Source organism: Microcebus murinus, chromosome 2, assembly GCF_040939455.1.
Source record: "Microcebus murinus isolate Inina chromosome 2, M.murinus_Inina_mat1.0, whole genome shotgun sequence".
Lineage (NCBI taxonomy): Eukaryota > Metazoa > Chordata > Mammalia > Primates > Cheirogaleidae > Microcebus > Microcebus murinus.
Genome location: NC_134105.1, coordinates 4,133,422 through 4,146,909, shown reverse-complemented (window position 1 = coordinate 4,146,909; position 13,488 = coordinate 4,133,422). Strand labels below are relative to the sequence as shown.

Below are 13,488 nucleotides of genomic sequence, written 5' to 3'. Positions count from 1 at the left end.
ATTGTTCAGTTATATCACTAGTAAATAATGGGGCATATTTGTTAGAAATACTTGATAAGCTTCTAGAATTGTTGCAAAAGTGAAGATACTTTGATCTTAATTTGCTGTATGACTTATTTTTGTATTACTGTTACTAACATAGTTTTGAATCTTTTGAATATTAGGAAAGCAAAATCTGTATGTAGTGACTTACTGTATCCTGACTACTCTCTTTTTCTGTAAAACAGTGATAATAATATCCAACATTTACTGAGAGCTAATCTACTCAATTTATATTAAATTATATTTATATTTAATCCTCACAAACTAATGAGGTAGAGATTATTATTTTTTCCCCATTTTATATTTGAGAAAATTGAGGCTAGGAGCAGTTACTTGCCCAAAGTCACACAGCTTAGTAAATTGCAGAGCCAGGATTCAAAACCAGGCAGTTTGGGTTGAATCAAATGATTTCTAAGTTCATTTCTGGCTTTATTTTCTGTGATTTTGAGCAAAAGTCTTTGACTAGTGAGTGAGTAGTGGAATTAGATGAAGATTACATGTTGTTAGCTTCTGAGCAACATTCTTGTGCCTGAGGTAGCTTTGGGAGTGTTTACTGGGAGAGAAGATGCTCTCTGCTCCCTTTGCTCTTGCTCAGTGCAGCAGTAGTCAGCTTCCACTGAAGATGGATGACATTTTAATTTGTAAACCTTTTTAGGATGGTAGTGTTAGCCAGTGCCATTCTGTAGATATGGAGAAAACATTAAAGATTCTCCTGCAACATCATTTTATCTACTTGGCTTTATTTGGGGAAGAAATCTAGACATAAGCAAGTAAAAATGGGAAAGAGACCACAGAAATCATCTTATTCTATCCCTTCTTCACTTTTCAGGGGGCTAGATGATTCCACTAAGGTAACTAGTGGTTGCAGACAGAACTACAATCCTAGATTACCTCATTTTAGTCTAGTACCTTCTGAAATGATATGCCGCCACCCTTAGTAGACTTTTTTTTTTTTTTTTTTAAACAGGGTCTTGCTTTGTTGCCCAGGCTAGAGTGAGTGCCGTGGCGTCAGCCTAGCTCACAGCAACCTCAAACTCCTGGGCTTAAGCAATCCTCCTGCCTCAGCCTCCCGAGTAGCTGGGACTACAGGCATGCACCACCATGCCTGGCTGATTTTTTTCTATATATATTAGTTGGCCAATTAATTTCTTTCTATTTATAGTAGAGACGGGGTCTCGCTCTTGCTCAGGGTGGTTTCGAACTTCTGACTTCGAGTGATCCCAGAGTGTTAAGATTATAGGCGTGAGCTACCGTGCCCGGCCCCTTAATAGACTTTTAATATTTAATTAATTACTTGCCTATTTAGGAAGATTAGGAAGATTGTGCTTATTACAGCCACTTACATTTGTTTAAAACTTTTGTTTGCTTTGAATTTACCTTTTTTTGTTTTATCTGTGGAATTATTATAAGATTCTGGGGTCTTTTTTAATGCAATGCTGCCACTCTCTGGTTATGGGGTAGTACTGCATTAGGAAATCCAATATTCTTTGACTGCATTTGTAAAGTCTAATATTAGGAGTCATAAATCTAGGTACAAATAAATGAACAGCAGTTTATTTGTGTGTAATCAATAAGTGTGCACAGGTCAGAAGATAATATAGATATTATACCTCAGAAGGTTACCAGAATTGCTGGCTTGGTTGTGAAAAATGGATATAGTACAATTGCAAGTTACTGTACCTAAAAGGTATTTCTGTTGCCCTTTAGGTTTTCACATATCTTAAATGTGTCTCAAAATACATGGCGGTGTAGATTTTAAAACGTGAGTCCTAGTAGATCCAGATTCTTATGTGTTCTAATAAGTAATTCATTACTGAAAGCCTTGAAGCTTGTATTAGTAGTTCAGTGACGAGAAACCACTGTCATCCCCTGCAGGCAGCCATGTTCTGGTGAGGAAATAACTCCTACAATTCTCAGCAAAATTCTTAAAAGTTTTCTGTGAACTATTGGTTATAATCCCCTGCTAACAGTGGAAGTAACATTTCTTTGAGGACCTACTCAGTTCCAGATGCTTTTTTTTTTTTTTAGGTCTGTGAATAGTTCTTTTAGATAGGTTTCAATACTTCCATTTTACAGAAAAGAAGAGATATGGAGAATCTTGGGATCATGCCCAGAGTCATGTGCCTGGGCAGCAGTGGAGTTGGGATTTGAATGGCAACAGGCTTTCCCATTTTCTTTCTAATAGTCCATATTCCCTGCCCTGTAGTGCTTGAGCCAGGTTTTATTCTTACCATTCCACCTTTGCTTTCTTTAGAAAACAAAACAAAATGAAAAAGGCTAGTGGTTTTCAACTGGGGATAATTTTGTTCCCACAGAGGACATTTAGCAATGTTTAGAGACATTTTTGGTTGTCGGAACTGGAGGATGGGTGCCACTGACTTTTAGTGGTTGGAAGTCAGGGATGTTGTTAAATGTCTAACAGTGTACAGGGCAGACCTCCCACAACAAAGAATTATCTGGCCTAAATGTCAATAGTGCTGAGATTGAGAAAGTCTGTATTAGACAGTATAATTTACTTGAGTGAATTTATCCTTGAGCTCTGCCAAACGGGCTCTGCCCCTTCCCCTGGTTTATATTTTTCTTTCTGTGATGAGCAGTCTCATCCTGGTCCTGCTTTTTTATCATCCTTCCTAGAGAGGAAACTGTAGGTTTTCTAGGGAAGGAAAAATAATTTTTTCTCTACCTTTCTAAGTTCTTGGCAAAACAATCCTGTGCCAAAGAGGCATATTTTGGGTGGCATATTCTGGTCTCCTACACTTTCTATCTGCTCTCCCATGTCCTGGTGCTTTGTATGTCACTGTATGTGCGTGTGGTCAGCATTAGAGTTAGAAGACCTCAGGTGTCCTGTAAGCTCTCTAAAGGAGAGCTTATAAATTCTCTCATAAATTCAGGATTCAGATTCTTTTCAATATTAATCCATAATGTCTTCCTGTATTGCATGCTGATGGACCATGTGGGTCTGGATATGTTCTATACTTGTTCTATCTTTATGTCTTTCTTGGGTCTCCTCCTCTGCCTAGAAAGAATCCATTAAAACTTCTCCCATTTTTCCCCCCCAGGTCAGATATTACCTCCCTCTAATTCCCTGCTGAAAGTAATCGCTCCTTCTCTAAGCTTCTGCATAAAACATTCCATTTGTTTAGCATATTTGTTTGATCTCTTTTTCCAATCTGTGATATAAGGAGTGTGGAATGATTTTTTGTCATTAGAGTTTTTTATGTAAAAGTACAGAATGAATAAAAACTAAAGAGTACCCATCATGTAGGATTGTGCCTGTATACAGTCTGTTTTATTCAAAACAGTGATGATGCTCTATTTTTGTAGGCATGTCTGTTTGACATAATTAATTGCAAAGTAAAAATCTTGGTGTTTATGATATTTACTTTGTAACAGCACTTACATTTGAGTTTTGTTGAGACTTGTGGCAGTTTTTTTTTCTTTCTGATTCTATAAATTAGGTGTTTTAGCAAATGTTTTTTGGAACTTTTCTCATCTTTTAGTTAAAGCAGGAAGCATCTTCATTAAAAATCAGGGCTCTTTTGACATATTTTAGAATTTAACAATCTGCTTTATAAATATGAGGCATATCTTGAATTTTAGGTCTCATTCATTTCTGAGCAATGGGCATGTACTGAGAAGGCAGAGACTGCTAAAAAGGAGTGATACAGCATTCATCTTGGGGAAGTCTGTTATGGCCCCACTAGTGTTGGAAAAGTATTTTATGAGACATGGGAAACCTTAGTGCATTCCCTGTCAAGATCTTTCACGACCAGGCACACAGAGATGATCTATCTCAAGCTATATCCCTATAACTTTCGAATGAAATGGCAATATGTGATCTCTTTTTCTTGGAACAAACTGGGAACAAACTTAACCTTTAGGGATAACATGGTTAAGTGTCTTACAAACAATTCACAGGACCACAATCATCATAGAACTCTTCATTATTGATGAACAATTCAGTATAAGCTGTTCTATTGTCAGGAGACTTGAAAATAAATAAGATGGGATCCCTGCTCTTTGGACTCAATAGTACCTTCATCACCAACCATACTTTGCTATATTGGTTTGGCATATAGCAATAACTGTGGCGAAAAAGTGGAGGGAGGCTTTAATTCAGTCTGGGTGATAGGCAAACCTTGGAGAGGAGAAGATTTTGTGCCAGGCCTTGCTAGGTAAGTTCTTTCTAGCTTATTGTCCTTAATGAGTCTTGATGGTCTGCTAACACTGATTATAAATATTTACCAAAGTGATTATGGATTAAGATAGAAGGATATATTCATGTGGTATTATATAGTTAATGTTAAATTAAAATGTAATATTGAATGAATTACTTAATCAAACTGGGGAAATACACAGATTTACAGTTGATCTCCTATGTTTCCTGAAATAAGCCACTCTGAGGGGTAAGGTGAAAGGGGTGCTGTGGCTAGGATTTTCTAAAAAAACTAAAATTTGACCTTATAATTGACTTATGTGTTGTTGTGGTCCTGGTGGTAATTGTGTGTCTCCCTATCAACCTGTCCACCTGTTTACAGGGGCTTTTTGGCCATAGGTATGATAGACACTTGTGGACACCCGAAATCCTGTTCCTAATGCTGTTAGATTTTCCTTTTCAGAGTAAGAGGGACCATCTACTCATGAACGTCAAATGGTACTACCGTCAGTCTGAAGTCCCAGATTCTGTGTATCAGCATTTGGTTCAGGATCGACATAATGAAAATGGTAAATATGTCCTTCTGGTTTGATTCTTACATTTCTTAGCTTTGGCCAAAGTTCTTTGCATTCATTATATGGACATAACCACTATGGTAAATTTTCTCTGTAAAAGCTTTTTATAAATAACATTACTGGAATTGCCCCCATCTCCACCCCCAGTTCTTTCATTACTTTGGCTTTTTATTTTAAACCTCTGAACATGTGCTGATAGTAATTCCCTTTAAACTTGTGATAGAGATAGATCTTTTTTGGAAATAACAATTTTCATTTTTTTTTTTTTTTTTTTTGAGACAGAGTCTCGCTTTGTTGTCCAGGCTAGAGTGAGTGCCGTGGCGTCAGCCTAGCTCACAGCAACCTCAAACTCCTGGGCTTGAGTGATCCTTCTGCCTCAGCCTCCCGAGTAGCTGGGACTACAGGCATGCGCCACCATGCCCGGCTAATTTTTTATATACATATCAGTTGGCCAATTAATTTCTTTCTATTTATAGTAGAGACGGGGTCTCACTCTTGCTCAGGCTGGTTTTGAACTCCTGACCTTGAGCAATCCGCCCGCCTCGGCCTCCCAAGAGCTAGGATTACAGGCGTGAGCCACAGCGCCCGGCCCAATTTTCATTTTTTAATTCCTTTTTCTCATCTAGTGATGAACAAATAATATTTAAACCTCTATAGAATTATATGTGTATATGTGTGTATATTTTCTTTTTTTCATCTAGTGATGAACAAATAATATTTAAACCTCTATAGAATTATATATATATATATACATATATATGTGTGTGTGTGTGTATATATTTATATATATTTTCCTTTTTTGTCTGTATTATTGAACTTCTCTGAATTCAGGATTGTGAACTTCAGTTTTCAAAACAAAGCTTTCTGAGTTATGTTTCAGAATTCAGCTTGATTCTTGACTTTCAGAACAATAGGGAAGTATTTCTAGGCAACTTTACTTTTTTCTCCTTCTGGCATTGTAGTTTCTGCTCAATAACTTTATTGACACATGAGATATGTACATAATTTGTATAATTATGATTGGGCAGATGTATAATAAATAGCTTTAAAAAAATTGATTCTTGATAGGTGGTAGGCCTCATGCTAGGTGATTTTTGTCACCCATTAATCATACGATGTAGGTTTTGTTACTCCCTAGTTCTAGATAAGGAAATTGAGGTTGAGAGATGCTAAGGGAGTTGCAGAGGCCATGCATCTTCTAAGTAGTGGTGCTAGGGCTGGGATCAGATTCTGTCTGGCCCTGATGCCTGTGCTCTTCCCACTCTTCCCACTGCTTTTGCTGATAGATTTTGAATCAACAAATCAGTAGTCAAAAATAATTTTGAAGGATTTTTAAAAAAAATTTTACTGTTGTTTTTTTTTCCCTTCCATGGAACTATAAAAACTTCTGTTAAGGCATGGTTCCTTGTTAAAAGTAGTAACTTGGCTGTGCTTTTCAACTGAAAAAGTATGTGATTTCACTTTATTTTGGAATATTTAGCAATAAAAAATAAGAACGGATAGGATCACCTAATATTTTAGTAGTTGACGAGTTGTTAGGATATGATAGTTATTTCTGCTCTTTTTTTCATTTTGTGCTTAGGCAGTCTAATAAACTGTAGGAACTTAATAAAGGGTATAAAACCTAACCAACAAGATACTTCATTAATTCACAAAACCTGTATACTGTTCTTGTTATTCTGTTATATATATATATTATTGCTGTTTTCTATTTTGTATACTTTGATGCTAACCAGGCCTGGTTATTTATTGTGCTTTCTCTAGAACGAGGTACACATGAAAGAAAGTTCTGCAACAATTTCCTACTTGTTTTGGGAAACTGAATTTTAATGTCCTCTTAATTAACGAATTTTTTTTTTTGACAGACTCTGGAAGAGAACTTGTCATTACAGACCCGGTTATCAAGAACCGAGAGCTCTTCATTTCTGATTATGTTGACACTTACCATGCTGCTGCCCTTAGGTAAGTACCAGAGATGTGGTTTTCATCTGAAGAAATTATTGAATATGGGCGGTAAAAAGGCTAATCTATCCTGATCTCTTTTGGTAATCATTATATTAATCAGACTACTGCCATGGTCTCAGTAAGCTTGCATTCCAGTGTCAGTTCTGGATTATTAAAGTTTTAGAGGTTACCTGTATCTTCACTAATCTGGCTTTATCTTTCTCTATTTTTTTTTTTTGTGTGTGTATAATTTAGTTTTTTATACCCCCCTCTATATTATCATATCTTTATTTCCTTGAAAGTTATCATCCTGCTATTATTTACTATAGTTTGTGATTTAGAGTTTCAGTTAAATAAGTATGTGAGGTATGTAACTGGTTATTCAACATATTTTGACATAATTGCTTAAGATGAATATATTTGAGTATTTATCAATGCCATTCAGATTTATAGAATCATTTTTATCTCATTTTAGCATTTTTGCAAGAATAAGTTATTTTATTTTATTTTTTTTTCTTTTGGATTCACCTCACAGCATCAAAGAATAAGTTATTTTAGATAATTCCGGCTGGACCCAGATGAATTTACTCTAGCTAGGTTTACAGTTGTTTTCTGGAGATAAGTTGTTATGTAAGTTACTGACCTTTCACTGGCTACTACAGTGAAAGGGTACTAAAGTGGTACTACTAGATCTTCTTTTCACTGGGTATATGACAAGAACCTTTACTAATTAGAACTTTTTTCCTGTGGCATTTTCTTTAAAGTCATCATAAAAAGTGGTAGATGTTTTATAAAATTTTTATCTTAAATTTGATTTTGTTGGCTTCAAATACAGCATCCTTTTTGTAACTTGACAATTGGATCTTTTCAGAGACATCAGCTGATAAGTGCTCACTTTCTTACTGAATGATTTGGCCTAGTAGGTATTCGTTAAATACTTGCTGGCACTGCCAGCAGCTGGTGCTCATCTGTGTCCTTCTTCCTATTGCTCAGCGATCCCACCTCATTCTCAGCAGCATTGTTCTCATTGTGAAAGCAGCTTTGGGTTGCCTGTCAGATCACCTCTGATGAAACAGAATGGAGCAGCAGTGTACCCGGGATCTCTGTTTATTTCTTTTCTCTTCACCAGGGCTAGATTACTTTAACTTAAAAATATTTGATGTCTGTTTGGTGGGGGCGAGGGGAAAGGATTAAGGTTTGACTTTTTCTTCCAATTTTTCTTTTCACGGTTTATCCACAGAAAGATTTTTTTCTTTCTCCATAGGTATAAACCAGTACTACCAAAAATAAATTCAATTTTGAGAGAGACACAAATAAAATAGTCTGTAGGCACATGAAAGGGGATCAAATGAATGTAATAGGGGGGGAAAAACCAAGGAGAACAAAAAAGAAAGAGACTGATAATGTTAGTGCTTAGCACTATTCTTCTCAAAGATCAAAGAGCTCAGTTATATGAATTCATCCAGCTCACAGTAACTCTGAGGGGGCTCTTGTCATTCCATTCACTCAGGAGGAAACTGATGTATAAGTTTCTCTTTCAAGCTGATGTTAGAGTTGGGTTATGAAAGAGGAGAGAGAGCTTTGTCCTTTAGCCATCATGAATCAAAAGGAAAACAAAATTCCTCTATAGCCTCTTCTCCGTAAATTGTGAGATTGTAGCTTTTCCCTACCTAAAGTGAGGGACTTTACTCAGAATAGACTGTGATGCCTTCACAGTTGTAGAAATATGTGTTGAGGTGCCTAGCATTACTGCCATTTTTGAATGCTTGACCTTGGCTGTCACTACCTTTCAAGCTAAATTTCTAGAACTGCTTGTTTTCTTTATTATACTCATCGATAAATGCCATATTACAGTTAGCATCTTGAGCAGAGTGTTTTTTGAACTCACCGTATTCTCAGGTAAGCATTTTTAGTTGGCTTGTGAAATCAGAAGACGTCAGTTTGAATCCTGGCTTTGCCACATAGCTTTGTGACCAGGGTTAAGTTTATTAAACTTTGAGCTCTTCTTTGACAAATGTATTCAAGGTCAGATGGCTAAGTGACAGAATCCTGAATGTCTCACTCATTCTGGTCAACATCCAGTAGGAAAAAGTGTGTGAATGCTCTTCACAGAGCTTCTAACACTCAGACTGATATCTTAGTACTATGCATAGTACTTTGCTCATTGAATCTCAGCTGGGTTCTTAGAAGTATAAAAGGAAGGAAAAAAATGAAATTAAATGTAATTTTGTACTGAGTTATTGATGATCCAGTTCTTCAACACCCACTTATTTTATTTCTCTGTGGCCTGTTGGATGGATTGATTGGATATTCAGATATTTTAGGTATAAGGAGAAGAATTTAGCTCAGGGAGCCATCTGGGGTTGTTCCGAGAATGAGCAGATAATCTGTAGCTTGCAGTTTGTTTGTTTGCTATGTTACTTTTTTCCCTCTGAGGGTAATGTTTTATTGATGGTCTAAGGATGTGAAGTGATTGATTTGAGATTGAACTGAGAACATGTGACCTGGGGAACATTCTCAGGTTTCCTGTGCACTTGTATCAATGCATTCTCCAGTATTGATTGTGGAAGGCGGCACAGGAAATCCTAAATGTCTCATTGGCTTAGGGCTGTTTTCCAGCTTTCTGATTTTCTGCTTCCTATGTTAAGCAGTCACTTGGGAAAAAACATCCTAAGGTAGGTCAGATCATAAGCTATGATCTTACCTAGAGATTCATATTATAGGAAGATATTTTAAGATGGATTCTCTGGAAGACCAGGGCCAAGAGACCATAAACTAGGTCTTTTGGGCTTCTAATCTCCTTTTTCATCTTGAATTAATTTATCTCTTTACTTTATTATGGACAGCTAGAATCATACATATGTTTAGGGATTGAGATAGATGAATTATATCTGTGGACAATTTCATAACCATTTCTTAGCATTTAAAAAATCCTTTAGCTTCTGCAAGTTCCCTAAGGAGTTTCATGTTGTCTCAGAGCTCTTAGTTTTGCAGTTTAAGATTCACTTTCTGGTTTTAATCCATGATTGTTTTTATATGTGACATAACTTTGACCTACAGCATTTTATCATTTGGTCTATACATGCTTAGTACTTAATTAGGCATCATAACCTACAGATTCCTTTGTTTATTCATTCATCATTTAATGCCTTATTGATCTAGTAGTAATAGATGAAGGGCTCTGTACTGTGGTGAAAACACCTAATAAGATACTCTTTACCCAGGCTAAAGTACAGTAGCATGATCATAGCTCATTGCAGCCTTCAACTCCTGGGCTCAAGGGCTCCTCCTCCCTCAGCCTCTGAAGTAGGTAGGACTATAGGGTGCATCACCATACCCCACTAATGTTTTAATTTTTTGTAAAAATGGGGTTTTACCATATTACCCAGGCTGGTCTTCCTTATGCCTCAGCCTCCCAAAGTGCTTGGATTATAGGCGTGAGTTACTGTGCCCAGCCTAAATTTTGTTTTTTTTTATTTGGAGCTATTTTTAGACACACAGAAAAGTTACAAATACTGAGTTTCCATATATTCCTCCTCCAACCTCTCACAATGTGAACATGTTCTGTAACTATAGTACAATGGTCAGAACCAGGAAATTAATATTGATACAATACCACTAAAGATTGCTTGAATGTCAACAATGTACTTTTTTTTTTTTTTTGAGGCAGAGTCTCATTCTGTTGCCCCAGGTAGAGTGCAGTAGCATCCTCATAGCTTACTGCAACCTCAAACCCCTGGGCTCAAGAGATCCTCAGGCCTCAGCCTCCCGAGTAGCTGGGACTACAGGCACTCGAGATGATGTCCGGCTAATTTTTCTATTTTTCGTATAGAGCGGGTCTTGCTCTTGCTCAGGCTGGTCTCGAACTTCTGAGCCGAAGGGATCCTTGGCCTCGGCCTCCCAGAGTGCTAGTATTACAGGCATGAGCCACTGGGCCTGGCCCAACAATGTACTTTTTTGGTTGTTTTTTTTTTTTTTTTTGAGACAGAGTTTCTGTTGCCTGGGCTAGAGTGCTGTAGCATCAGCCTAGCTCACAGCAACCTCAAACTCCTGGGCTCAAGCAATCTTTGTGCCTCAGCCTCCGGAGTAGCTACAGGGACTACAGGCATGTACCATCATGCCTGGCTAAATTTTTCTATATATATTTTTAGTTGGCCAATTAATTTCTATTTTTAGTAGAGATGGGGTCTCGCTCTTGCTCAGGCTGGTTTAGAACTCCTGACCTTGAGTGATCCTCCCGCCTAGGCCTCCCTGAGTGCTAGGATTACAGGCATGAGCCACCATGCCTGGCCACTTTTTTGGTTTTTTTGTTTTAGGATCCTATTTGGGATCCCACATTGCATTTAGTTAGTTATCCGTAGTCTCCTGCATTTTGTAATGGTTCCCCAGTCTTTTCTTGCCTATTATGACCTTGTTACTTTTAAAGAGTATTGATTAATTTTTTTGTCAAATGTCCTTCACTTTGGCTTTGCTGAAGTTACACATTTTTGGCAAGAATATTGCAGAAATTGTATGTGTCTGAGTATATCTTATCATGGGCTTTGTGAGGTTGATATTGCTAATTACTGGTGATGTTGACCTTGACCACTTGATTAATGTGGTTTCTGCCAGGTTTCTTAACTGTAAAGCAGCTTTTCTCCTGTAGTTAATTAACTTGGGGGAGATACTTTGAGACTATGCAAATTATTTTCCTTCTTAAACTTTTACCCAGTGATTTTAGCATCTGCCAGTGAATTTCATCTGCCACAGTTATTACTATTGTGCTGGCTGCTGGTGGTTTTCTATTTTTCCTCTTTCCTTCTACGTTTATTAATTGGAATTCTGTAGGAAAGAACTCTCCGTCCTTCCACATTAATCTGTTTAATCAAATATTTATATCATCATGAATGTATGCATATTTATCTTATTGGTTATAATTTAATATTATCATTATTGGTTTTATTGCTCAAATTGTTCCAGCTTTGGCTATTGAGAGCTACTTCAGATTGGCCCCTTTGTTTCTTTTAGCAAGCTTCCATCTTTATTTTTGAGCACTTTATTATTTTCTGACTCCACAAGATGTTCTCAGACTCATTTTATATTTCTTTCTTTTTTTTTTTTTTTTTTTTTTTTTTTGAGACAGAGTCTCACTTTGTTGTCCCGGCTAGAGTGAGTGCCGTGGCGTCAGCCTAGCTCACAGCAACCTCAAACTCCTAGGCTTGAGTGATCCTTCTGCCTCAGCCTCCCGAGTAGCTGGGACTACAGGCATGCGCCACCATGCCCAGCTAATTTTTTATATATATATCAGTTGGCCAATTAATTTCTTTCTATTTATAGTAGAGACGGGGTCTCGCTCTTGCTCAGGCTGGTTTTGAACTCCTGACCTTGAGCAATCCGCCCGCCTCGGCCTCCCAAGAGCTAGGATTACAGGCGTGAGCCACAGCGCCCGGCCTTCATTTTATATTTCTCAACACTAGTGCTGGAATTAACTATTCTGCAGGGATCCTGGTCCCTTTTAGTGGAGAACAGTGTTTAGAAGCCACGATGTAGGTATTAGTCCTGTTTATTACTGCTAAGTGCCATTGCTTCCAGGCCCTCTCAGCAGACAGAACTGGGATATGTATGCATGTGTGCTAACTCATGCATATGCTCCTCCCCACCCCCAAAACCATGAGGTTGTATTAACAATTTGGATTCCAGTCCAACACTACAAGGTTTATTTTATTCTTCCCCTTTCCTTTACTTGTAACTTCTGTCTTCAACCATGAGAAACCTATTTCTTACTATTTAAAATATATTGCTTTTGTTTAATTCTCAAATATATGTAACTTAGTTTCAGAATTTGTAATCCATGTTCCTATGAGAAATACATTTATCGACTCGATTTTTGTCTTTTGCCTTATAGTATACAGGCAAGAGACTGTTTTCCAAAGTTATTTGGGTCATTTGTATTCTTTCATAGCTCCTTAAGTGTGTTTGTTCATTTATAATACATTTACTTTCTTCATTGGTGTTTGCATCCCAGTTTTAGTTCCTCCTGGTTGATTAGGACGGTTTCTTTTATTGGTGAGGGTATGTGGATTACTGCCGTGGTTTCGAGGGTCAGAGCTGTAAAAAGAGGACTATTCAGCCCTGCCTTCATGCTCCTATGCTCCGCTTTCCCTCTCTGATGTTTGCTGTGTGTAAATGATCGTTTTACTTGATTATCTATCCTTCCAGCATTTTCTTTTCACAAATGGGCACATACATGTCTGTTTACTTATAACCCTTTCTTATATGGAGGGGGATACCATAAATACTCCTTTGTGCTTTACTTTTTTCACTGGGCAGTGTGTTATGGGAATTGCTCACATCAGTTCATTACAGATGTTTCTCGTTCTCTTTTACTGCATTATTTGGATGTACCATAGTTTATTCAGCTGCTTTCTTGTGTGTGGGCATTTAGGTTTATAGGATTTTACAATTTGTAAATGATGCTGTAGTGAATATCCTTGTGCATATGTGTATTTTTTATTGTTGCATGTGTAATTTCAGTGTGGATTTATAGTAGTGGGATTGTTGAGTTTTAAGGTTTATGTATGTATGCGGTTTGTTAGCTATTTCTAAATTTCCCTCCAGAAGACACATACCAATTTGCATTTCTTCCAATAATGTATGAGATTGCCTGTTTTCCTAATAGAATGTTTCATTATATTTTTTAAAATGTTGCCAGTATGATAGGTGAAAAATGCTATTTGCGTTATTTTACTTTATTTAGCTAACAGTGAGCAAGTTTGAACATTTTTTCATATT

The 13,488-nt window shown here is 37.1% G+C and overlaps 1 protein-coding gene across 6 annotated transcripts in view; it reads left to right on the top strand.

The window, feature by feature from the left end:
* RERE (arginine-glutamic acid dipeptide repeats) overlaps positions 1-13,488 on the top strand; it is a 405,018-nt gene that overhangs the window by 232,162 nt on the left and 159,368 nt on the right. For all 6 annotated transcript variants that reach the window (XM_075993756.1, XM_012791485.3, XM_012791482.3 and 3 more), the window contains 2 exons: positions 4,662-4,767; positions 6,639-6,735. In XM_075993756.1, coding sequence (XP_075849871.1) covers positions 4,662-4,767; positions 6,639-6,735 — 203 coding nt within the window. The remainder of the gene's footprint in view (positions 1-4,661; positions 4,768-6,638; positions 6,736-13,488) is intronic.